General features: G+C 42.2%; 1 protein-coding gene across 1 annotated transcript; it reads left to right on the top strand.

The window, feature by feature from the left end:
* Positions 1-458: 458 nt before the first annotated feature.
* On the top strand, positions 459-14,391 carry sms (spermine synthase). The gene is made up of 11 exons (XM_061247306.1): positions 459-614; positions 4,876-4,996; positions 7,629-7,716; positions 8,498-8,562; positions 8,819-8,994; positions 9,459-9,615; positions 10,947-11,034; positions 11,189-11,303; positions 11,784-11,863; positions 12,392-12,507; positions 13,415-14,391. The coding sequence occupies exons 1-11, from the start codon at positions 569-571 to the stop codon at positions 13,443-13,445; spliced, it is 1,083 nt and encodes a 360-aa protein (XP_061103290.1). The 5' UTR covers positions 459-568; the 3' UTR covers positions 13,446-14,391.
* The last annotated feature ends 8,615 nt before the right edge of the window (positions 14,392-23,006 follow it).

Genomic DNA, 23,006 nt, shown 5'->3' with positions numbered 1-23,006 from the left:
GATGGTTTGCTTTCCCCCTCCGCCTACATGACCAAGACCGAATCTGGCGACCGTACATGGTGACGCATCGTACCCCCACTTTTAACCACATAGTGGTTGTTAAATTTCAACTGTTTGCTGGAGTACAGAGCGAAAACTTAGGGATTGCGCTGTTCTTTTGTTCCCCTCTTACCCGCTGGTCTGAGCATGTTGTTCGAACTACTTCTCATATTAATCAGGCTGAATTTTTCTATGCCGAGTATATTAGCAATGCAACTTGTCCGGGCAGAATCTGCACCGGTTCTGGGTGCCTTCGGGGCAGTGATTTTACGTAATTACACAACCATCGAACTTCACGCACCTACAAGGCTCTCCATAGACAATGAATGCAATGCGTTGCATGCCGGATTTGGTGTGAGAGCACCTTCAGCAGCACTTTCAGGTCCACCGCCCTCTTTCTGTGCCCCCAAACTCCAACCCCTCCCACCTACTCCGGCTGCTGCACGAGTCGTATTTCCGGTTTTCCGCAAACTGAAGCGGCTTCACACGGGTAGTGCGCACCAGGCATGGCAGACGGCTTCACCTCATCATGGCCGTACGACACTACACTCTCGACTTCAGCCTCTCTGCGCCAGGTATGATGTTTTACTCGTACTCGTGCAAGAGGAAGCGCGGGCATGCAACCATGGTTTTTTTTTTTTAGCATGAAGCTAATGCTACTTAGCCAACTCTATTTTGTGTTGTAGCCAGTGTGTGCTTCTAGTAACATCTATGTGTCGCTCCAAGGAAGGCAGGATAGTATTCATGTACTTCCTTTTGTCTCAGTAATTACCTTTCATAAGTGGTCCAGTAATCGGCGAGAATTTGACCTTCCATTACTCGCTAACCTCGAAGAGGCTTGTCCCCTTGTCATAGCTGGCTGCAGCATGCGTCTGATTTCCGGCTAGCTAGCTACCCGCTATATCGGTCTAGCTAACTTCATGATTATTGTACGGTAGCCTTGTTGAATTGCCTAAATATTGCAGCCAGTGCAAGCTAATGAATATCGTTTTTGCATGACTGTTACTGTCCGGTTAGGGTTTTACATTTACCTAGTTCCTGGCTAATGGATTAGCCATATCGGCTCATAAGTCAACTGATTTATAACCGCTTGTCTTGCTTACTAGTCAATAGTTATTTTTAGCAATGCACTAGCTAGTTTGGTAACTCATAACTACAATAGCGAAGGGAGCTATTTTGCTTGCAAATTATGTCACTAACAGTTACTGTTGTTTTGGGGATTAGCTAGCCAGCTTGCCTTGCACGTTTTGGTGAATCTATTGTTTAGTATGAAGCGATATTTGGCAACATTTTACATAATGCTTTCTCAAACATAATCTAACCGTTTCCTACTTTTCACTCCATTCGCATTCTTGTGCGTGACGGCAAGCTGTGTGAACACAATCAATGCATAATTGTTTTAGTTAATATTTAGACGTTATAAAGCAGAGTATTGTGAATGTGCTGTTGAGCATTGTAAATATGTCGTTTTTGTATTCTGGTGAAATGCATTTGTTGAAAACCTCAAATGAAATTGATTTGCCTTCACGTTAACATCAGCCTGCTCTCCATCAAGGTGTATCAACACAGATCTCTGACCATTGCTACAGCCACGTGTAATGTCTACTGTACACCAGACAACGTGCTCACCGCTGGGCAGATTGTTTACCATTCAAACCTCAAACAATTCATAGTCTTAGAGCATATTGGCAATTTAGCATAGTTGAGTTGGAGGCAATACTTATTTTGCACTTAAAGCATGCTTCATTTCCAAAATACCCATTTGTACTGTATATCATTCTTTCAATATAGACTGTCCGCGTGTGTTGGTACATAGCATACAATTTTTAAACCAGTGTGATCAATTGATAGATCCAGCATTAAAGTTTATATTGTACAGTGTACCTTGCTATGATCTCATTCATATAGGTCTACTGTATGTGTAGAAGCGGATAGATACGCTGCAATATCTATGTATATGGATCACTTGGATTCTCACTGTGGGAATAAATGTTGTAATGTTATATTCCATTACTGTGATTATTGTCAGTATGGGAGTAACGGGCGCTACTGCTGAAGCACAGTTGCATTTAGGCTGTTCTTCTTGAATTCCAATCCAGTCAGTAGACCAATCTTCATGCTTTAAAAAAACCCCCAAAAAAAACACCTTTTTTGTTGACTGTCATCCCCTGAGACTGGGGACTATGCTTAATTGAGTTAATTGACCAGGGGCGGTACCGTCATCTCACTTCAGGATGTTATGCCATAGACCAGAAATACAGGTCTGTTCCCTGGTACCTACAACAAAAATTCCTAAACTGCTCTCCCATTCTTGTAATCTTCTCACACCTGTTTGTGCTCCCACATCCAGTGAAATTGGGCGGGGAGGCCTATGGATCCAGATCCGTTAGTTTGTTTGTTCCTTCGTTCGTCAGACTAGTATTACGTGTATGCCCCAAGCGGGCAACAAAGCTACCTGCAGGCTACAGCTCACCTTTCCTTTTCAATACTGAGTCTGTGTTACTTACCGGTAAGTCATTTACTTAATGTTCAAAAGTACGATAGGTAATTTCGGACTTCTAACGGTCAAGAGAGGAGTAACAGCAACAAACGCCTTCAAACCACCACACTGTTTAACCCTCCCCCTTCTCTGTAAACGCGCTGACGTTGGAACGGCATTGGCTGTGGCAATTAGAACCAATTTTCAACCAATGAGCTTGAATTATTGTGCAGCTGTTAGATGTTTCGGTACAGAGTGCCAGCCCGTCTACTCCATATTTTGAAACACGAATTTAAGGACTATAAACACAGGCAGAGTCAACATGTCAGTAAGCCTTTTTCAATAATAGGAAGGTACTTACAACTGGTTATATCAAAACACAAATCTTACCTGTTGTACCTTTTAAATATAATTTATTTAGTTTAGCCATCATGAAATGGCTGAGCTATGCGCTTGTCGAGAGGAGACATGGGCTAACTAGCTAGACTGCTTACAGCGTTTGGCTTTATCTTTATATTGAAGTCAGTGCTTATGAAGCTAACTAGCTAACAACTGAGCTACAACTTGTATTCATTAGATAACTACCAACATAGTTATATCATTTATATACCATTTTTATACATAGTCTGACCAGTTTTAGGGGACCAAAGGTAATTGGACCAATTGGCTGCTCAAATGTTTCTTGGACAGGTGTGTTAAGTTTCATCATTAGTTCATGCATAAAGAGCAAAACATCTAGGATTGATTCTTGGGAGTCCCATCTGCATTTGGAGTCTGTTGTTGTCTCCCTACGTGATCAATAAAGTCAATGCCAGTAAAGCAGGCCATCCTTTGGCTGAAAAATCTGAATAAATTGATCTGAGACATGGGTCAAAATCAACTCTCAGGCACATTGTTAAGAAGCAAAAATGCACTGGTGAGCTGGGGCAACCTGCTAGTCCACAGAAGTCCGGTGCCGAAAAAAACCCATTGTAACTTTTAAATAGGTCAAGAACACTCCAGGATGTAGGTCTAGATGTGTCAGGAAAAATAGTTCACTGCATTCGCTGAGTAAATTGGCTTAAGGCAGTGCCACTTGCATACATTGTAAGCTACTATGGCTAGAACCGTATGCTAAATGAAGGTTAATGACACTTAAATTACTTGGTAGGTAGACGTTCCTTTTTTAGCTGACTTTTTGTCCCAGGAGTGTTGTGCACTACTTCAACTTGGTTGACTGTTTATCCGTTAAAAGCTTAGCTTAACTGTTCTTATTATCAACATCAGGTGTCAAGTAATGGTCACCCACCCCCACCCAATTAAATCAGGTTGGGGGGGACAACATTTTTACTATTTGCTTGTTTAAAATATTCTGAAGTTGTAGGCTTTATCCAGTCATACCTCTTCCATTTGAACACTACACATTGAAGAGTTGGTATAATGACAGAAAACTCTACTTGGTACTTATTCAGAAAAGGGGTACGCTTTCTGCGCCCCTTAATGCTGCTGATTCCATAATTCCTTAATCCAAGTGGCTTGTGCTTGTATGGAAGTTCATCAAGCCAAATGGTGGAATTTGAAGTCGGTCATACCATAATGAATTTATGGCTCAACAAATATGACTTTGAGAATCTCCTGCACGTTGTACTTCTGTATTTGTTCTGTAATTGTAACCTCTAGTAATGTTCACTGAGCCTTTGAACAGTTATGCTCTGGTATACTATGCTGGTAACTTTCCCTGCTCCCACATCAAGTTCGCTCTGGGTAGCCGTAAGGTCAATGTGTCATTGACTGATTGAAAGAACATTGTTCTCAAGTCCTATAGGATGTTATGAAGAATGACAGTTGAACTTGGTATCAATTTGGTTAATTGTATAATTTTCTAAATTCATGAAACTTTCATTTGATTTGATACATTGACTCTATCCCTAAGTCGTATATTGTATAAAATTTGATGCACTTTTTTTAGTCTGCCATTTGGACCGTCGATTGCATAAACGCATTCTCCATCGCAGGTGTCAAACTCCAGTCCTGGAGCCTGGGCCTCAGTGTCTGCTGGTATTTGGGGTTCTTATCAGAACCTATGGTTCGTTCAAGTCTTTGATTGGCTAATTGACTTAGTTGTCAGCTGATTGAAAGGAAACCGCAAAAACCCGCAGGCACTGCGGCCCCCTGGGGAATTGAGTTTGACATCCCTGTTCTACATTGTCACCTTACCAGAGTGGCAGAGCTGTATTGGAAGCTTGACGCTGGGCTGTGCTTTTCATGTCCCATATATTAATGTTTCCATACTAATGTGTTCACTGGATTCTTCTTTCTTTCTTTCCCCCCCCGCCTATCTCTCTTACCCTCCTTCTCTTCTCTCACTCCCTCTGTAGCTGACTGTTCCACGACTGTTCGTGGACTGCAGTCAATTTTTCAGGAACAAGAAATGACAGAAGCCATTCACAACACAGAAGGCCATGGCTACTTGGCAACCTTCATTGGCAAGAATGGCAGGTATGTCGGCTCCGTCCTGGTCATTGCCATCGTCAGTGTTTAATCTAGTGTAGCATAACTTTTTGCCTTGTCATGTCAGTAATAACGTTACAAAATGTTGAAGTTAGTCAAGATGACTAACGTTATCTGTTTAGCTAACGTTGTGTTTTTATTAATCAATAACATTGACATTAGTTATCTTATAGTAACCATTTCAGTCCCAAGCATAACTACCATAGAGTTCCAAGAGTGGTAATTGGCATTCTCAATCTTTTACTCTTTCAACCAATAAGAATGACTGCTATACCATTGTTTTGAGCCCCTATTAAAACCTCTGTCTTAGAGAATTTAAGCGTGAAGCAAAAGTGGTGCTTTTCTCCTGGCACTCTCCTGGTGTCACATGTCCGGCAGTACGGCGCTGGATTGCCCGGTTAAGTGTTTCCTCGACCCAACAATGGCACCGGCTGAGCCACTGGGCCCGCTTGGTGGCCCGCCATTGTACCGGACTTTGTCCGATCTGATTTAAGGGATTTAGGGTTTACTTCCTGTTTTCAGCACATGCAGCTGTGCAGGCCTTTGTCCGCGTCTAAGCCGGGATGAATCACTGCCGCACACCACTGGCCCTTTTACAGAGTAAACACCTTGCTTTGAACGTGGCCTGCAGTCGATACGGTTTTGCGCCCGAGCCCGATGGGTGTCGATCCACCTGCCCCCGGACAGTCCGATGTGTTTGGCGGAAGGAGACTGCTTTCATACCTCCTCAGGTTAATTTTAGATATTGAGACCTCCCAAGACACAAGCACATCTGGAATGACCCCATGTAGTACCTTTTTTGAGAGAGAGAGAGAGAGAGAGAGAGAGAGAGAGAGAGAGAGAGAGAGAGAGAGAGAGAGAGAGAGAGAGAGAGAGAGAGAGAGAGAGAGAGAGAGAGAGAGAGAGAGACAGACAGACAGACAGACAGACAGACAGACAGACAGACAGACAGACAGACAGACAGACAGACAGACAGACAGACAGACAGACAGACAGACAGACAGACAGACAGACAGACAGACAGACAGACAGACAGACAGACAGACAGACAGACAGACAGACAGACAGACAGACAGACAGACAGACAGACAGACGCGCGAATGAGTCTGGCTGCATGGGCTTCAGGAGAGAATCCTTCTCCTCCAAGGACCCAAATTCTAACACACAAGCCTGTTCCTACGGCCATCTTAAACCAGGCCAGAACTAGCCCCCCTAAGAGGACAATGTGCTTATTAGTTCATTTGACCTTATATTGTTGAAAGCAGGGCTAAGCACCATTATATTATTATGAAAAGATTCATGGATTTAGTCTCTTTTTAATGATGCTAGACATGAAGGTAATTCTGCTTAGTTTATTGAATACCTTATTTTTTTATTTCTTTTTTTTTTTTTTTTTTTACTTCTGCTTCCAACAACAGAGGTCATATTTGTCGACAAATAATTGTTAAAGCTGGCTAGTCACAATCTCCATCTATATATTCCATATTACAAAATCAAATCACACAATCGCATTGGTCTCTGCTTGAATCTGGAACTGCTTTTAACAGTAGTGTAGATTTCAACTGTCCAGTTTCAAAATTCATTATCTATATAGCCTAGGCATTCAATGAATGATTTCAATTGAATATAACAGATTGCATTCAAACTTCAGTGACACGCTATGCAGGAGGTTCAGGCCTATAGATTGCAGGCCTAGATTAGGGTATCAGTGTGGTTTTAATGTCAGAGAACATTGCTGTAAATCCTGCCCCATCTAATTACCCCGGACCCCTCTCTAAGGCCATAATCTAAACGCCACATATCTTACTGAAACAAAATATGAGGTGAAAATACCTCCAAGCAAACTTAACACACCTTGCAGCTGGACCTCATGGCTTTATCTAAGCCAGTGTCATTTAAATTGATTGTTTTTCACTTTGTGGATATTTATTTGGTTGCTAATGTCAGATAGTCAGATAGTCCGCAACTCAATAATTTATTTAAGTGGCTCAGTGACCTGGAATGTTTTACTTGGCATACTGATCTATGTAAATACAGGGTTTGCCATTTTTCAGACTGTGTCTGACAGTCTGTCGATCCCCAGCCTCCTCGGTGGTAGATGGCTTTGAACAGGGTACCAGACACGCACCTGTCCTCGAAGCGGAAACTCTGTATCATGTCCTGGGCTACATTGTGCTGGACCGCCTTTTAAAATCATCTAAAATCAACTAGCCTACTCCATTGGCATTATGTATAAATAATGACAATCTGGACAGCCTTATTGCTTTCCATCTCTGCAAGTCATCTGCATTTGGATAGTTTTGCTTGGTGACTACTGGGATCCATTACAAAAAAGGCAACATCAACCGTTTCTTTTCATGGCTCATCCAGATACTTTTAGTCAGTCTTTAGCTAATGTTAAAGGAATAGTTTGCATTTTTCAGACCCATGTACGCTGAGTCTCATCACAAATTATGTCATAAAATAAGCCCTCGTGGGGAAACCCTGTAAATATGATACATAATTTTATTACTGCATTATAATTCATAATGGATGACATAACATCATCTTTGACCGTGTTTGGCATAGGTCTCGTGCATTTGTCCACCCCCTACCTAACCAGTCCTCTGTTTGTGTTTAGGTTTGTTGTTCTACGGATCCACAAGCATGGCCTGGTGACACTTGACCTGCAGTGCTATGAAGCGGACAACCTCATGCAAGTAGATCATGTAGGTGTTTGTGGGCGCCCATACCATTACAGACGATTTTATCCAAAGCGACGTACAAAACAAGCGTATGAAGGTCATGCAACAAGCAACCAAATATGTCAGATAGGGTACAATTCATATATGATTGGTTGTCAGGCCATGAACATATGTCCAGTACACAAGGTAGATAGGCCAAGTCTGTAACTACCATACCAAGACAACAATTCAAAAGTCCTATTGTATAAAAATACAAGAGGCTAAAGATAGTCCGGTGAAAAACAAGTGACAATAGATTAGGGGACTCCCACAGAGGAGTTAAGCTTGAAGGGATGAGTCTTCACACAGCGATGGAAAATTGGCAGCGAGTGAGCAGTTGTTATGGGGATGGGGGGGGCGAGTCCACCTCTGGGGAGCCGAGGTGCAGAAGCTCTGCAGTCGTGACAAGCGAGAGCCGTTCACACGGCGGGCAGGATGAGCAAGTCGCCCTGTGGCAGCAGGGCGGAGTGGTGGAGCCGGTGTGTAGGGCTGAATGTGGTCCTGTAGGTATGGAGGGGCCGTCTTGTTGGCTGCGGCGTAGGCCAGAGTCAGAACTTGAGTCAGAATGTGGTCCTAGCAGGTCACTGGTAAAGCCACGATGCTGTGGGTTCCAGCGTTGTGAAGGGGGGGTCAGTGCAGCTGTGGGGTGTGGGGTGTGGGGTTTGGGGGTAGGTGACATCACCGGATGACTGTGAATACAGACCCTGCAGGGCAACGTACACCCACCAATCTTGTGCAACCATGCTCTTTTTCCTCTTTCTTTCAGCTGATGAATGCACTGGAAAAGAAGTTGAAAACTCTTCTGCACAGGAATATCAGGAAGATTAAAAGGTCAGAACCGGACTTCCACGACTGAAGTTGCTTTTGCTACCCAGCCCCACTGAGATTAATCTAATGCTCAGGCCTGGTTGCAAGGGGTGCCTGCTTCAGCGGTCTCTACAGAGTGCATATTTCTGTGGATGCTTGCAGATGTGGAAAAGTCCAGGGGTCAGAAAAAAAAAAACAACAACTTGTGCCCTAATTTTCAAGACACTCTTCAGGTTCCGCTTGCTTTCGCGTCTGATTCGGTGTGCCCCTCGTTCCACAGGCTGCCGGCTCTGCAGCGGGGGGCCAAGGTGGACCGGTACTGGCCCACCGCCGACGGCAGGCTGGTGGAGTACGACATCGACGAGGTGGTTTACGAGGAGGACTCCGTCTACCAGAACATCAAGATCCTGCACTCCGCTCAGTTCGGGAACATCCTGATCCTCAATGGTGACGTCAGTGAGTGCCCTCTCCCGCCTCTTTCACAAAAGCACAGCACAGCACGGTACAGTACAGTACGTGTCATTTTGGCAGACGCTCTTGATCCAGAGCGACGTACAGTCGATTAGACTAAGCCTAAGCCTTAAGACTTAAGTGCCGGAAAAGATGATCAATAACAATACTACGGCGAGGTTTGCAAAAACGTAGCAGCTAATAGACTACATATATTATCCGATGTTATTAGTAGGCAGAATAGCCAACACTATACGCACGCACGCACGCACGCACGCACGCACGCACACACACGTGTAAGCTTATGTATGCATGTATGCATGTATGCATGTATGCATGTATGTATGTATGTATGTATGTGTGTTCATGGTATTGACCTTAAGATGCACGTGAGGAATGTGTGGAATCCTCAAACATGAACGCAGAGTTTTGAGCTGTTTGGACATGTGCCTGGTGTCTTCTCTCCACAGACCTAGCGGAGAGCGACCTGGCCTACACGCAGGCTATCATGGGGGGCGGGAAAGAACAGTATGCTGGGAAGGAGGTGCTAATCCTCGGGGGAGGTGATGGGGGCATCCTCTGTGAGGCCGTCAAGTTTAAACCAAAGATGATCACCATGGTGGAAATATCCTTTCAGTGATCCCTGGCACCCCCACTGTGACAGCGAGCCAGTATTATGAACTATTAATCACAAAAAATGTTTTAAGTGAAATGTGCATTTGCTCGAAAGCCCCTAAAGACAGAAAATGAAATTGATCAGCCCAAATGCTTACATCAACCTGCTCTCCATCAAGGTATCAGCACAGATCTGACAACGGTTACAGCCATGTGAACTCAGTGAGCACTTTATTAGGTTCTGCTGCTGTAGCCTATCCACTTAGGGGTTTAATGCATTGTGTGTTCTGAGATGCTCTTCTGCATACCACTGTTGTAATGTGTGGTTATTTGTGTTGTGCATGAGAATCCCAGGTGATCAGCTGTTTACCTGTTTAGCTGATACCACCCTGTCTGGCACCAACAATCATTTCACGGTCAAAGTCACTTAGATCAAATTTCTTTCCCCCATTCTGATGGTTGATGTGAACATTAACTGAAGCTCCTGACCCACATCTGCATGACTGTATGCATTGCCCTGCTGCCACACATTTGGCTGATTAGATAATCGCATGAATAAGTCGGTGTACAAGTTTTCCTAATAAAGTGCTCAGTGAGTGTATATCTACCATACGTCAAACAACACGTACTCACCACTGGGCAGATTGTTTAAGATTCAATCCACTCAGAGAATTAATTATCTTAGAGTAGTGCACTGGAAAGTGTATTGCCAATTTGGCATATTAAGGTTCGAGGCAATATACTTATTCTGTAGTTTTCTGAAGCATGCTTTATTTCCAGCATGCCCTTGTGTTCTATTTGGGACCACATTTCCTGTATTACTCTTTCAACATAGCTTGTCCACAAACTATGTGGGTAGGTAGCCTACAATTTTTAAGTGTGTGATTAAAGTGTATGATTAGTGTGATTAAAGTATATTGGGAATAGAGTGTATATTGCTATGATCTCATTCATATAGGCGTATGGTATGTCTTTCTGGATAAAAGTGTAGACGTAGATACATAGCCTACAGTATGTACGTATAGGGGTCTACACATAATTATTGATAATTGTCCAAAAGTAATTGACCAATACCTTTGAATTTATGATTGGTCTTGTGTTGGATTTAAATTGAGTTATTTGCGCAAAAAAAAAAAGTGTTACTTACTTTACTTTATTGTCACTGTACAAGTGCAACGAAACGTCGTTTGGAGCAAACCTGTAGATGCCCAATTAAATATAACTTAGGCATTTTCAATGGAAGAGCCAACCAACGCAAACGTCTAGTGGCGCTCACTGTATGTAGCACAGGACTTTCTGGCCTGTCCCCTGTGGTATGCTGATCCTTGACTGAGCCTCCACATTGACCAGCTGGTGATTGACGGGTGTCGGAAGCACATGAGGAAGACTTGCGGAAATGTCCTGGACAATCTGAAGGGAGACTGCTACGAGGTGCGGCTCTTTGGGAGGACTGGGAGGAGGAGAACGATGGATTTGACCTGCTCTTGTGACCACCGCTGGTCCTCCCCGTTCACTCTCACCGTGTCCCTTTCCGTGTTCTCCCCACCTCTGTCTTTTATCTTTTTGACCCCTCTCCGGCTCCCAGGTGTTGGTAGAGGACTGCGTTCCCGTGTTGAAGAAGTTCGCCGAAGAGGGGAAGACGTTTGATTACGTCATCAACGACCTCACTGCTGTCCCCATCTCCACCGCACCAGAGGAAGGTAGCCTGTGGTTCTCTCCTCCTGTGGTTCTCTCCTCCTGCACACATAAGGCCAAATTAAGTGTGATTTTATTTAAAGACTGCAAAGCACTTATGAATCATGGTGACGTTGGCTCAGGCAGTAAGAGCGGTCTTCGTCTGGCAGTCGGAGGGTTGTCGGGTCGAGATTTACAGGGGGAGTATTCTGTATGAAAATTTGCAACTTATTCATAATATTGCTGTAAGTTAAATACATAACTAAATAAACAAATACTTAAATTAAAAAAATTGAAAACTATAATATAACGGTGTATTGTAGTATGTTTTAATATAACTCACTGGCCTCCAATTAGTTATTCTTCCTGTATCTGTTCACTTAAAACAAAATATGCTTTATACAGCAGTGGTGTCTGTCTTATAACACTGTAGACAAGACAGACTACCTGGAATAATGGAAGGCGTGCTTGTTAACTCATGTGAGGCTCATCCCTTCTCCTGTCAGACTCCACGTGGGAATTCCTGCGTCTGATTCTGGACCTGTCAATCAAAGTTCTGCGACCGTCTGGGAAGTACTTCACGCAGGTGAGTCTGATGAACCGGGCGGATCGCGTGTGACCTGCGGGGCTCTACACGCGTGTGATGTGCACACGTGTGTGTGTGTGATGTGCATTTAACAAAATCTGAAACCATTTTACAGTACCCCTCAAAGGGTCAGTTGGTATGGGGGGGGGAAATAAACAAAAGAGAATAAAATAAATACATTTAAAAAATGTATTTACTTGATGTGATATCTACTCTAATAATACCATACAGTTTAGGAGACGATACAAAAGTTAGGAAGTTCATTGGAATGTATGCGTTAATTGATTTATTGTAAACGATGCATTCGTTTAAAATTAAAACTTTAATTAATAAATTGTGTTTTTTTTAAGTATGCTCAAATTCACTTCCATGGTGTATTTTTTCTTACAGGTGTGTTTTTTTTTTATTGACCCCCCTAATGTTTGACAATGACTATCATTTTTTTTAATTTATTTTTTTTAAAGGCACTTATGTATGTATGGTAGTGTTTGTCATTTGTCAATTGCCGTGTGCTCTTGTCATCTCCAGGGAAACTGTGCAAACCTGACTGAGGCGTTGAGTCAGTATGAGGACCTCCTGGAGAAGCTCAGCTCCCCTGTAGATTTCTCAAAGGAGGTTGTGTGTGTTCCATCGTACCTGGAGTTGTATCCTTCTCGACGTGCTGCCCGGTCCACATATTTGTGTGAACGCCTCCGATGTGTGTTTTTTTTGCCCTCAACAGCACCCTGAGGGCAGACGCCCGTGTTTTGTTCGAGGTTACCTTTGACGTGAACTTATACCCTCTAAACTGAGAGTTGCTCCAATGGGCCTATTTCAGTAAAGATTGCCTTTCCCCAAACCCCCCCCCCCTGGACTGAGTTGAAAAATGTAATTTGTTTTTGTAAAAAAAAAAAAAAATACATATATATATATATATATTTAAGTGAAACAAAGAGGGGGGGAAAAGGAACGAGTGAGCCTTGAACCCTGGTCTCCTGCATAAGAGACGGTTGCTCTAACCAGCAAACATGCAGCGGCACGATTCACAATGCAAGATGACCCTTTTTGATAAGGTGGCCTGCCCTCGGGGTGCTGTATGAACGCATGGCTGACCTGTGAGCGCTCCAGGAGCGTGGCCAGGTGCTCAGTTTGGCTGGGGATGGACTTTCGACATTCAAAGCATACCTGACAGGTCAGAGCTGATGACATGATTGCCTGTGTGGCAGTTGTAAAAATGTCCCTCTTTTTTCTTTCTTTTTTTTCTTTTCTTTTTTCCTCCTGGTAACCGCATTCCACCTGCCTTTGCATTTGCAGTGTGTCAGAGTGGGGGGGAAAGATAATGTGTCTTTCTCAGAAATGGGTTTGCTCGTTATCATACCAAACCGTGTGCCGTTTCGCATTCGAATCGGCTGCTAATTCAGGCCCTGGAGGGGATTTAACCGTGTGATCAATTCGCTTTTATTTGATCAATTGCTTTACTGAGTGAGAACAAAAAGTGCATTCCGTGCGGCTCTGTAATTCGATAGTGTTGTGTTCATCTCTTTTTTTTTTCCCCCCTTAACTTACCCTCAGATGGGTTTTCTACACGATCTGGAAGAAGTGAAATCCTGTCTCTCAAACCCTGCCTCCTACCTGCGCGACGGCAGTGAAGAAAATTTGAGCTGATTTTCCACAGCGCAGGGGAGAAACAGTGCTGTTTTTACTGTCCCTTTTGTTTTGAACCTGCAGACTTAAAAAAAAAAAAAAAAAAAAAAAAAAGAAAAAAAAAACATTTACTGTTAATACTTTGTGATGGAAGTTTAAAAAACAGAATGTATTTTGTTTGCGAGTTTGGTTTGGGCGATGTTTTTGAGTGCCTCCTGGGGGCACTGGCTGGCAGCGCGGAGTGAAAGCTGCTTGATACACTGATGGAGAGTGACTCTGCATTTTGCACGGAGCAGGCTCTGCCAAACTCCTGCTTCTGTGGCTTTCCTTAATAGTTCCCATTTAGATTAACGCACCCATAGGACCAGTTTCGATTACCTTTTTTTCCATTTGAATACGGTTTATTGTTTTTTTTTTGTTTTTTTTTGGTAGTTTTAATTGTTCTTTTTTTCTTCTGTGACTTCTTTCTTCTGTAACTTTGGCTTGAATGTGATTTTGATTCACGATGCTTCCTGAGGATGGATCGGCAGCGGTGATGCATTCTGGGATATCCACGGATTCAGGACCTGCACTGACCCCGCCCACTGCAGTTCATGTGCGTTTCATGTGGTTTAAAAGGGAAATGGGTCCTTTTGCCTTTAGTTTTGTGCTTGTTTCATTTTTTTTTTGCCGAACTGTGAAGACTTTTATATAATCAAGTGTCTCCCTAGTGTTCCCTGCTGGTCTTCCACAGTTTTTTCTCCTTTTTTGAGTTTTAGTGCATTTCTGTGAAAATTGTTTGATGCACATGCTGAAAATTCAAGGTTTTACTGTATGTAGCATGCACATACATACATATATGCACATTTTCCCTAATGAGGTGATTTGTTGAAGTTTATTTATTAAATTTTACCAAATGCCTGGTCTGTGGGATGATGTGGAGGCTTTCTGTACTTGTTTCTGGAGTTCTTTCACCAGTTGATACAAAGGTTGTGTGTGAATGTGCTGCTTATCCGTTACGTCCATGTTCCTGAAGTGGCAATAAGGACAATGTCTTACAGCTTGGTGGGTCCACGTCTCCCTCTAAAACATGTTGATTCGTCTGGTTAAGTTTATCAGAATTCAGATCTGCGTGTGTCGTTCACTTCCTGTACGCCTCCACCACGTGCAGCACAGTCAGCCTCGTGTTCTGTACATGGGCTGTTTGTTTCTTCTGCAGTGCATTTTTTTACAGTTCTGTTTTCTGGGGCATATGGAAGGTAATTTCAGCTCAACCACCGCAGATAGGAAGAGACTTATGTACACCTTTTCTGAGACATGTACATTACATTACATTATTGGCATTTGGCAGACACTCTTATCCAGAGCGATGTACAGTTTATTAGACTAAGCAGGAGACAATCCTCCCCTGGAGCAAATGCAGGGTTAAGGGCCTTGCTCAAGGGCCCAACGGCTGTGCGGATCTTATTGTGGCTACACCGGGAATCGAACCGCTGACCTTGTGGGTCCCGGTCATTTACCTTAACTACTACGCTACAGGCCGCTCCAGGAACACTCTGCTTCTTTGCATGGTATAATTTGAGAGCTGGCAAGCTCTGAGGCCAAGGCAGTAGTACAGGTCAGGTTTTGGGAGTATTATTTCTCCCAAGTAACATGGGCACTCCATGGAATTATGTCTCTTTCTACTCCCCAAGTATTTATTTTCTCTTATTAGCAGAGGTTTTTTGATTAATGGAAAGGCTATAGAATGTGCCGAATCTTCTCTTGGCCTGCTTTGAGAGTTCAGGGCATAGCTCTGGCTCTTGTTTGCCATTTGTTCTTTACATCATTGTTCAGAGCAACAAGTAATGTCTGCCCTTGAAACGTGAAATGCTGTTTGCCACCACTTTTATCTTGTTAGACAGGAGCGACTGAACAGTAAACAGGGCCTTCGGGGAGGAAGCTTCACAATCGAGTTTAGAAGCTTTTTACGATAATGGCCCTGAAAGACAGCGGCTCTGTCGTAGCATGGTCGATATTTCCTGTCAGGGGAAGACAGGCCTGCGCTTTATGGAGCATTTCAGGGCAAAGTGGGCCCATTTTAGACAGGAGTAAGACCTGCGACCAGAACCCGGTGTTCTTCTGTTCACCAGTTCACGTGCTGCGATGATACAGTACACACAGCAGTGCATTCAGTACGCACTGCAGTGCATTTTCTGGTTTCGTTTCTTTATAGAGAAAGCCCTGGGGGTCAGTGTGATGCACGTGACCATAAACAAAGTAATTTATGAGCAAGGGATCATCCGGTTAGAAGTAGAGCTAGAAATAGTTATTTATCGTCTCATTTTGGCAGAAATACTACACTGTGTTCTGTCCTGTAATGAAGAGGTTCTTGCATTTCCAAAATTACAATTCTTATTTCCGACCAAGGAGCGGAGCTTGTGTGTGAAATGTGTGGCATGGTGTTAAGTATTTTGATGAAGAGGGAGGGGGTGTGGTGTGGAGTTTTGGTGTGGTGTAGTTTTAATTCCTCTTGCCTCATATTCACGATGTGGAAAAGCAATTTGAGCTGCTGTCCTCTTATTCCATATATGCTTAAGAATGTTTACTAGCCGTTATACTGTTAAACATTTAACTGCCCTAACATGCTTTTCTCTTGTCAAATTATGATGCATGTTACTTTTTAAACGGGCATTTGCAGTGATACAAATCTCACATGTTGCTACTACTTTGTAGTTGGAATCTTACTTTTTCCAAAGAAGGGTTTTTAATGGCAGAGCAAAAAATGCAGACGTTAACAATGATAGCCACAGGCTACCAACTATGCATAGTTATATTAATAAGGCGATGTGTTTCAGCTGAGTTTTAAATGACATCAGTGATTCACAGTATTGAGCTGTAACCAAGCTTCTTGCAGTTGTATGCCCTTTACTACTGAACAGCATGCATGCGGTCTGCTCTACCAATTTAAATAGCCTGTATTATGCTTCCGTACGTTCCGTTCCGTTGATTTGACTAAGCAGGAGACAGTCCTTCCCTGGAGCAATGCAAGTTTATGGGCCTTGCTCAAGGGCCCAACGGCTGTGCAGATCTTATTGTGGCTACACCGGGGATCGAACTGCTGACCTTGCGGGTCCCAGTCATGTACCTTAACCACTACGCTAAAGGCCGCCCTATATGTTTGCTCTGCGGTAGGAACAGAAGTGCTACAGGTTGGAAATTTTACAAAAAGTAAAAACTACACCAGTGCTTGGAACGGTCATACCATGCACGGGCCAGCAGGTGTCTCACTAGGCAGTGTCAAAATGCTGCAGTATCCTTTAGCCTCAAATTCATGGTTTCATTTCAAGTCCTAATGTGCTGGAGTAGGCTGTACAGTGGCATCCACCCTTGATAAATATGCACAAAAAAAAGCTAAACAACAAAAAAAATTTTTAAGTAATTTTAAGTAAGTAAGAAATGTATTTCCCCAAAAAACTGGTTTCACAATTTTTGGCATCCTTCACTTAGTACCTGCAAACGCCCCCCGGAAAAGACCATTCCTCCATTCCTCCAGAATCATTGATATCCTTGGGTTTGCGCTTATGGTCCCCACTCCCCAGTTCAGAACACTGATGGGATTTAAGTCTGGAGACTTTGGCCATTCTAGAACATGGATATTGTTTTACAAAACCATTTAGGTGTGGATTTTGATGTATGTTTGGGGTCATTGTCCGGCTGGACAATCTACCAACGCCCAAGTCTCAACTTACTAGCAGAGACAACTAGATTTTCTGCTAAAATTGTCAACATTGTCATTCTTGACCGTACGTGGGAACAACGTGCACTTGTGTTCTCTTCCTTGCTAGTTGGAAACTATTTGCACATGTTTTGCATTTCTTTTCTTATTTTCCCTACCAATGCTACAGTCACTGGTATGTTTAACCGTTTATGTATTTTTCGTACCCATTATCCAAACTTGTGACTGTCAGTTATATCCGTCTCTTCTGAATTGAGTTATTTGGCTTTGCCCATGCTTACAGACGACAGACACATTGCATGCTTTTTACCTCATTTGTATACTAATTTTTATAATAGTGACACTTGTGAAATGATGAAATGGCACAATATAGTTCCTTTAAATGAAGTAAATGAAACTAAACTAAATTAGGTAAAATATAATTGACAATTTATTGATTTTCTGTACAATAATTGTTAGCCGTGCCAATAATTTTGACACCCGTGTTTTTCAGAAAAAATGAGATTTCTGAATGACAAACAGGAGAGGAAATGTTTGAACATAGCATATGCTGTATATTATTATCTGTGCTGTTCATTATATACAGCCTTTGTTCTTCATTTTTAGTAAGGGTGCCAATAATTCTGGAGCCCACTGTATTTCAAATTGCAAGTCGACTATAATTGGAAATGTAACTTTTCTCAGTTACAGTGGGGTGCAAAAGGCACCCCTGGTTTAAATGTCTGTTATGATGAATCTGTATGTGATCGAAAGCAAACCTGAACTCTAAATGGTAGTTCAACATCAGACCTTTCTGCAAATTTTAAAGGAAGATTTCCTTGTGCAAAAGTTTGGGAACCCTTTTGGATTTGGATTCTTTGTTACTTTTTTTAAAAGATTATTTTAAATGCAGTCCAGTGGTTATGTGTAGCTGGGTAAGTTCTCTTTTATCACATATTTATAAAGGTCCAGGCCTTTTACATTTTTTGAGAATTAAAAATGTATGTCATTTTCCTTCTGATTATGCAACCTGGGAACCATTGTACCTGCATTATCCTCAAGGTATAACTGTCATTGCACTACTAATTGCTGTAATAAGTTGGTGGCAGTCAATGGAATGCAACTAATTATACAATTAAGGACCAAATGAAGAGCTTGTTTGTGCATGGGTGCAAGTAATTTCATGATAAATTGATATGGTTATGGTACTACAATGTGGGCTCAGGAAGTATTGTCTTGACCTTTAAGACACTACATGTCAATAATAAAGACAAGGAAAGACTCATGACCCTGCTCACAATGTGTTCAGAGAGAAACGGCTCTCAATATATGACATAGAGGCCACACTGTCACAATAAAAGTCACAAATAGAGGGTGAGTGGAATTCATCTAGATAGCAAGCACATGACATTTCATGGAGACAGGAGTCCATAATGGGAATACAGGTTTTTGGAGTTACCATTGAAATGTAGATGGATATTTTTCATTCCCATGAATGAAAATGTTTTTTTTTTTTTTTTCCTCTACCAATCTGAATAAATTTGGATGTGCATATAAAATTGGCTTTTATATATTGAGGTGCAGTCATTTTTCCCTATTCATGTTATCCACTTTTCTTCGTATTTTTCCTCAGCTGCTGAAATGTCACTAAATGCCATTGTACGCTTCAGAAGGATGAGCCACTGAAAGTGTGATTAATTTGCCATGAAACCTTTGCCTGCCGTTGAAGGTGTGTCGAGAGTAATCAATCAATGTCCATCAGAAAGCTTTCTGTCAAATTCAGAGCTGTTGAGAGGCTCTAATATATACTCTGTCTATATTAGTAGGAACATTTTGAATGCAAATTTGTCAAACTGTCTAGTGGAATCATCTGACCATCTGACTACGGAAATTACGATACTGTAGATGTTTGATATACAATTCAGGTAGAGGTGACAGGTGGCATTTCTAAAATGTATTTTGGATGTGCACGTATGTATGTTCAATGTATACATATCGCTATACATTTTGGTGAAGATTCTTAGAGGGTTTTTTTTTTTTCCAGTGGAAGGAGAACGCCAGGCTTTAAATTCCTCTTTTCCATTTCTCGGTACAGAGAACTGCACGCTTTGTGCTATGAAATATCTGCCTGCTAGTGGCCGGTATGCGCACATCTTCTATATATTGAACATTTGTCTCAGCGGAATACAAACGGGACCAAAATTTCTAGTGACACGTATACACACAGGTATGTGGTTTTTGGATCTTGTTAGCTCTCTATTATCCAGAACATGTTTTCTGTTGCAGTTCTACTGACCTCTACTGTGAGCAACACACACACACGCACACACAAGGTATACCAGTCCCAAAGGAATTCGCCGGAGAAAACAAAGCAGACCTTATGAAACTACCAGGTAACTAAATACTTTTTTTGTGCATGTATGACTATACCTCTGGAAATTGGACTGTGTACAGTGGCATGAAAAAGTATTTGCCTCCTTACTGATTTGCTCCATTCTTGCATATTTGGCAAATTTGCCACACTGCATGGTCTCAGATTTTCGAGAAACTGTAGTATCAGATGAAGGGAACCTGAGTAAACAAAACACTTTTTAAAATGATTGAATTACATTTATCAAACACCCATATAACCCCTGAGAAAAAGTCATTGCTTTGTGATACCTGGTTGCACTACCTTTAGCAATAATAATTGCAACTAAATACTTTCAATTTCTTTTTAACCCTTGTGTTGTCTTAAGGGTCAAAAATGACCAGCCACTAAGTTTAACAGCAGAGAAAACCCCCCTAAATGATCTTTCTTCTAATTGAAATTTGATGACAAAGTTTGTGATGAGTGACAGGTTCTTCATGCAAAATAGAATTCAATGAAACAGCTTTATTTTAGGGGTTTAGTGAAGGCGGGTCATTTTTGACCCTCAGGACAAGGGGAGTATACAGAATGTTTAGACTACACAAAGGCTAATGTGATATCAGTCAAATCATAACTCTGCAGAGAAGATCAAATTATAGGAAGTATTTGTTCCCCATAAAGGAGAAATGCGCTTGTTTACAGGGGTGATATGGGTGTTAACTTTCATCATTAAATTAATGAAATAATTAATTTAAATGTGTTTTGTGTTTACCCGGGTTCCCTTTGTCTAATATTACATTTTGTCTAAAGTACTGAAACCATTCAATATGACAAATATGCGATAATAGAGGAAATCAGGAAGGGGGCAAAGACTTTTTCATGGCGCTGTATATATTTGAAAGGGTAAAAGCTGGGTGGCACGGATGGTGCAGTGGGTAGCACTGCTGCCTCACAGCAAGGAGGTCCTGGGTTCGAATCCTCGTCGGCCAGGGCCTCTCTGTGTGGAGTTTTCATGTTCTCCCTGTGTCTGCGTGGGTTTCCTCCGGGTACTCCGGTTTCCTCCCACAGTCCAAAGACATGCAGGTTAGGCTGATTGGAGAGTCTAAATTGCCCGTAGGTGTGAATGGTGTGTGTGCCCTGCGATGGACTGGCGACCTGTCCCAGGTGTATTCCTGCCTTTCGCCCAATGTATGCTGGGATAGGCTCCAGCCCCCCTGCGACCCTGTTCAGGATAAGCGGGTTAGGATAATGGATGGATGGATGGAGGGGGAAGAGCTGGGAAGAGCACAGAGCGAGCGTTCAGTTCAGTCTTCCATTTGTACCCTTTTCACTCGTTCATTGAGTGCTGCGGAAGCAGTGCTGTTTATCAATGTTTCACGAGACTGAAATAGCCTGTTTCTCATCCTGCTCGTGGAGAATGTTGAGTGGAATAGTATGTGAGTAAACAATTGATAAACTTCGGCCCAGGTGAGCAGCAAAGCCCTAGAGTCGGGGGTCCTGGAGCTTAGGCAGGAGATTCTTCCACCCAAGCACTTTTCAGTCCCATTAAAGCCTGTCTGCCGAATGTGCCTCATGCATATTTTACCCCAAAAACAAAAATAACCCACAGAATGCGCAGCAAAGGGAAATCAGTGACAGTGAAATGTGACAGAACATTTTGCTCTATTTGGGCTCTTATCGTGGTACGACAATCTAAACATCACGGATACCACACAGTACATGGGAGATGCTGTAACCCTGATCTGTTTTGATTATGACAAAGAAGTAAGAGGACCTCACATATGCACTCAAATGATTGTATAATTTATTGTACTGAACTTTAAGAAATGATTTGAAATTAATACTATGAAAAAGAGCTCTCTTATGAGTGTTCTGTGAATAGAGACTGGGTCTAACCAAAATCAGTTTTCATTTCTTTTTTATTATTTATGAATGCAATATTCACACATTCCCTTTCTACTGTATGTCACCCTGAGTGAGAGGGGGAAATGAGAGCTCTTTTAATGAAACCAATAATACATTATATACAGCTTTAGACAATCTGGATATTAAATATGTCAATATAATACATTGCATTGCATTAATGGCATTTGGCAGGCGCTCTTATCCAGAGCGACGTACAGTTGATTAGACTAAGCAGGAGACAATCCTCCCCTGGAGCAATGCAGGGTTAAGGGTCTTTCTCAAGGGCCCAATGGCTGTGCGGATCTTATTGTGGCTACACCGGGGATTGAACCAACAACCTCCAGTCATGTACCTTAACCACTACGCTACAGGCAGCCCGTTATAATACTACAATAGCCTATGTATATGCTCCTAACTTTCCACATAAAGTGCAGTCTCTCTTTGGACAGTGATACAATTTATGTTGTTTTGGCTCTGTACTCCAGCACATTGGATTTGAAATTAAATTATGAGGTTAAAACTTAAAATAAGAGGAAGAACATTTTGGTAAACCTATTGTTTGGCATATGTCGCTGCTATTTCCTATTTCTTGGTCTCATAATGGCATCCTTGACTTTCATTGTCTCAAAGCTGGCCCAGATGTTGACAAATGCCAAAAACATACACCAAAGGTGCAATCAAAAGCCCAGAATCAGGACTAGATACTGACAGCTCTCTTATACCTGTACTAAGGAAGCAATTGCACCTTACTGATCAGAAACACCTGTGAAGCAATTTGTTCCAGATATTATGGCACCCTGAAATGGGGGACTATGTACAGTATAAAATGAGCTATCATTTTTCACACACATCACCCAATATGGATGGAAATTCCCTTAAATTAAAGCTGACAGTTTACACTTTAACCTGTGTTAAATATTCATTATTTCATTTAAAACCGCAATGTGCTATAGAGCACAGAGCCAAAACAACACATAAAAATGTCACCGTCCAAATACTTACGGACTGCACTGTATATTGGTCTGAGTGTGGGTTTTTTTACATTACATTGCATACATTGTGGCAGTATGTGTCACATGTATTTAATGCCAATAAAACTGAATTGGATTGAACTGGATTTAAGAGCTACTATACAGAAAGCAGAGACTGTCAAAGCCCGGGTCCCGTGCTCTGCTGAGCCCAGTAACTGAAACTGAACTTAATTACCTCGCCGCTTGATCTTGTTTCAGACTGATTTGGACATTTAAATTTCTGTTTTTCAGCAGGAATGAAAGGAAACGCGCAAAAACCAGAACATATTTAATTCATATTTGTTGCGGAGGCTGTTTTCATGTAGAAACGCTGAGAGGCTGGACTGAACTAGGCTCTTCAATTACGAGGTAAATTCGGATTCAAGAGCTCATAAAGACAACCCCTCTTGGCCCGGAGCTCCAGCCCAAGACCAGCTGTGCAAGACCAGCTGTGCACATCCCTCCTGCCACTGCTGATTCAGCTGTGGCACCAAGCCTGTCCCCTTGCCTGACAGCGCCACCCCTCTGCTTTTATTCATCTGTTTGTATTTAAAACCATTCTTTCAACAAACCGGTATC

This window comes from Conger conger, chromosome 7, assembly GCF_963514075.1.
Source record: "Conger conger chromosome 7, fConCon1.1, whole genome shotgun sequence".
Lineage (NCBI taxonomy): Eukaryota > Metazoa > Chordata > Actinopteri > Anguilliformes > Congridae > Conger > Conger conger.
This window is presented reverse-complemented; position numbering and strand designations above follow the sequence as displayed.

Excerpts from the sequence above, each read along its gene's own strand:
- sms (XM_061247306.1), top strand. The coding sequence starts at position 569 with ATGGCCGTACGACACTACACTCTCGACTTCAGCCTCTCTGCGCCAG. Across the intron at positions 11,035-11,188 it reads TGAAGGGAGACTGCTACGAG|GTGTTGGTAGAGGACTGCGT; the intron begins GTGCGGCTCTTT and ends TCCGGCTCCCAG. Across the intron at positions 11,304-11,783 it reads CTCCACCGCACCAGAGGAAG|ACTCCACGTGGGAATTCCTG; the intron begins GTAGCCTGTGGT and ends TTCTCCTGTCAG.